The 2,248-nt window shown below is 61.0% G+C and overlaps 1 protein-coding gene across 1 annotated transcript in view; it reads right to left on the reverse strand.

Moving 5' to 3' along the window:
* Positions 1-905: 905 nt before the first annotated feature.
* Positions 906-2,248, reverse strand: part of PROSER2 (proline and serine rich 2) — a 41,231-nt gene continuing 39,888 nt past the window's right edge. The window contains exon 10 of the mRNA XM_011974944.1: positions 906-1,276. Within this exon, the coding sequence (XP_011830334.1) occupies positions 906-1,276 (371 nt within the window). The remainder of the gene's footprint in view (positions 1,277-2,248) is intronic.

Consider the following 2,248-nt stretch of genomic DNA (forward strand, 5'->3'; position numbering starts at 1 on the left):
CGCTAGGTCTCTGCACAGGCTGTGCCCTCTGCCTAGAATATTCCCCTTGGCGTCCTTCCAGCCTTCCCTGACTACTGCCCCTTACTCAGTCTCCCAGCCCCATGTCTCCCTTGTCACAGTGCTGCCACACCTTCTTGCAAGTAGCTTGATTGCTTGTCTGTCCTCTGCCCTCCCCTGGACTGCGAGCCTGGGGAGTGTGGGGCTGTGTCTGTCCTGCTCCCCACCGTATCCTCAGGATGGCCACAGACACGCATACGCATAACAGGTGCCACATGCTAGAAGGACGAATGGAGGAATAGCTGGCCACAGCCAGGTGTGGCCTTGTGAGCTACTCGAGGGATACCTGGAGGTCATGTATGGGGGTGCAGGAGGTGTGGCCTGGCTCTGTGTCAGGTTGAAGCTGCCCCGGTCATTGGCGGTCATGCTCGGGACCAAGAAAGTGGCCTGGGTCTATTCTCTTATCCGAGCTGGACTGTCTGCTTCCTAAATTGTGACATAGGCTCACGGTGATGCTTCTGAGCCACTCCTGTTTATCAGTGTTCACACAGTGATTCACTTTAAAAGCTACTTATTAAACACCTACTGTGTGCCAGATGCCCTGCTAGGTTCTGGGGGTGCAGAGATCAGCACAGTGGGGCCCCACCTCCAGGAGGTCACAGTCCCGGGCCCGAGCTGCGCCTGAGCGTGCATCTCCTACTGTGCTCCTCGGGCAGCGTGCCAGGTTCTGTTTGCCAGCCCAGTACGCTGAGATCCCACCTCCCTGGGGCCCATCCCAGAGTTTCTGATCCATCAGGCGTGAGGCAAGTGTGATCATGTGTGTGTCTCACAGATTCCCCGGTGCGTGCTCTGTGGTCGGGGGCCTGCACTCAGAAACCCTGCCCTAGATTGTCCTAGGCTGGCAGTTTTCACGAGTCCTGCACATCCATGACCTCATCGTTTAGACTTTCAGCCTCCCTCTCCTGCGTAACTTCAGTGCACACAGCAGGGGAGAGTCGGTGTTGTGTCTCGGGCCCAGGTCTTCCTGTTGGACGCTGCCCTCTCCTAGTGGCACCGGCTGGTACAGGAACAGTTGCCGGTGCCGTCGGAGTTGTAGGAGAGCTGCGGGGCCCGGCCAGGGGAAGCTGTGGGGAATTGGCGGAGACTTTCCGGAGAAAGGCCAGAGGACGCCATGTCTGGGAGGCAGGGTGGCGGGTCGCCTTTCCGTTCTGCAAGGAGCACGGGCTTGGCAGGATGGGCGGAGGCAGAGCAGCTCGTGGGCAGGGCCCCAGGCCCCTACCTAGAAGGCAGAGGAGGGGCAGGTGGCGTTCCTTCCTGGGCGGGCCTCCTCTCCTCAGCAGTTGGGACTTGGGCCTCGGTCATCCCACCTCCGTACAGGCCCCAGCGGGAGGTCGGGGCAGCCTTGGCCTGAGAGTGCTGTGCGTGATGGCCAGACTGGGGCCTGTGGCCCTGCAGTTCACACAATCACCCCCTCTGTGTCAGCCCAGGTGGCCGTGGGACTCTGGGCCTCATAGTTTCCAGCGTCCCTGGACTGGGCCAGGCTAGTCCGGGTTCAGTGCTGTCTCATCGGAAGGAGGCTGGGAGGGAGAGCAGGGAGGGGCCGGCTCCAAGAAGAGCTCCATATTTCCACGGGCAAGGAAGGGAAGGTGGAAAACCCTGCGCTGGGGCGAGCAGCTTCCTCCCGTGTTGTCTCTGAGCAGGAAGCCAGGCCTGCCCAGCCCCGGGGAAGGAAAATAACTCTGGACACGTATTTGTAGAAAGTGGGAAAGCCCTGTTTCTCAAGGGTGGTGAACATTTAAATGTAAAACTGGCTACTCCGCTGAAGTCCCCACTGACTATCCGGGAGGGGCCCAGGATGCAGAGTGGCCGGGGCTGCTGGTGCCTGGTAGGGGCTGGTTGTCCCTGATAGGGGCTGCCTGTCCCTGGTAGGGGCTGGTTGTCCCTGATAGGAGCTGGGTGGTTGTCTCTCGTTGGAGCTGGTGGGTTCTCCCTGGTCGGGGCTGGTTGGTTGTACCCAGTCAGGGCTGGTTGTTTTGTCCCTGGCTGGGGCTGGTGGGTTGTCCCTGGCTGGGGCTGGTGGGTTGTCCCTGGCTGGGGCTGGTGGGTTGTCCCTGGCTGGGGCTGGTGGGTTGTGCCTGGCTGGGGCTGGTGGGTTGTGCCTGGCTGGGGCTGGTTTTGTCCCTGGTCGGGACTGGTTAGTTGTGCCTGGCTGGGGCTGGTGGGTTGTCCCTGGCTGGGGCTGGTGGGTTGT

Source organism: Mandrillus leucophaeus, unplaced genomic scaffold (assembly GCF_000951045.1).
Source record: "Mandrillus leucophaeus isolate KB7577 unplaced genomic scaffold, Mleu.le_1.0 Scaffold15, whole genome shotgun sequence".
Taxonomy (NCBI): domain Eukaryota; kingdom Metazoa; phylum Chordata; class Mammalia; order Primates; family Cercopithecidae; genus Mandrillus; species Mandrillus leucophaeus.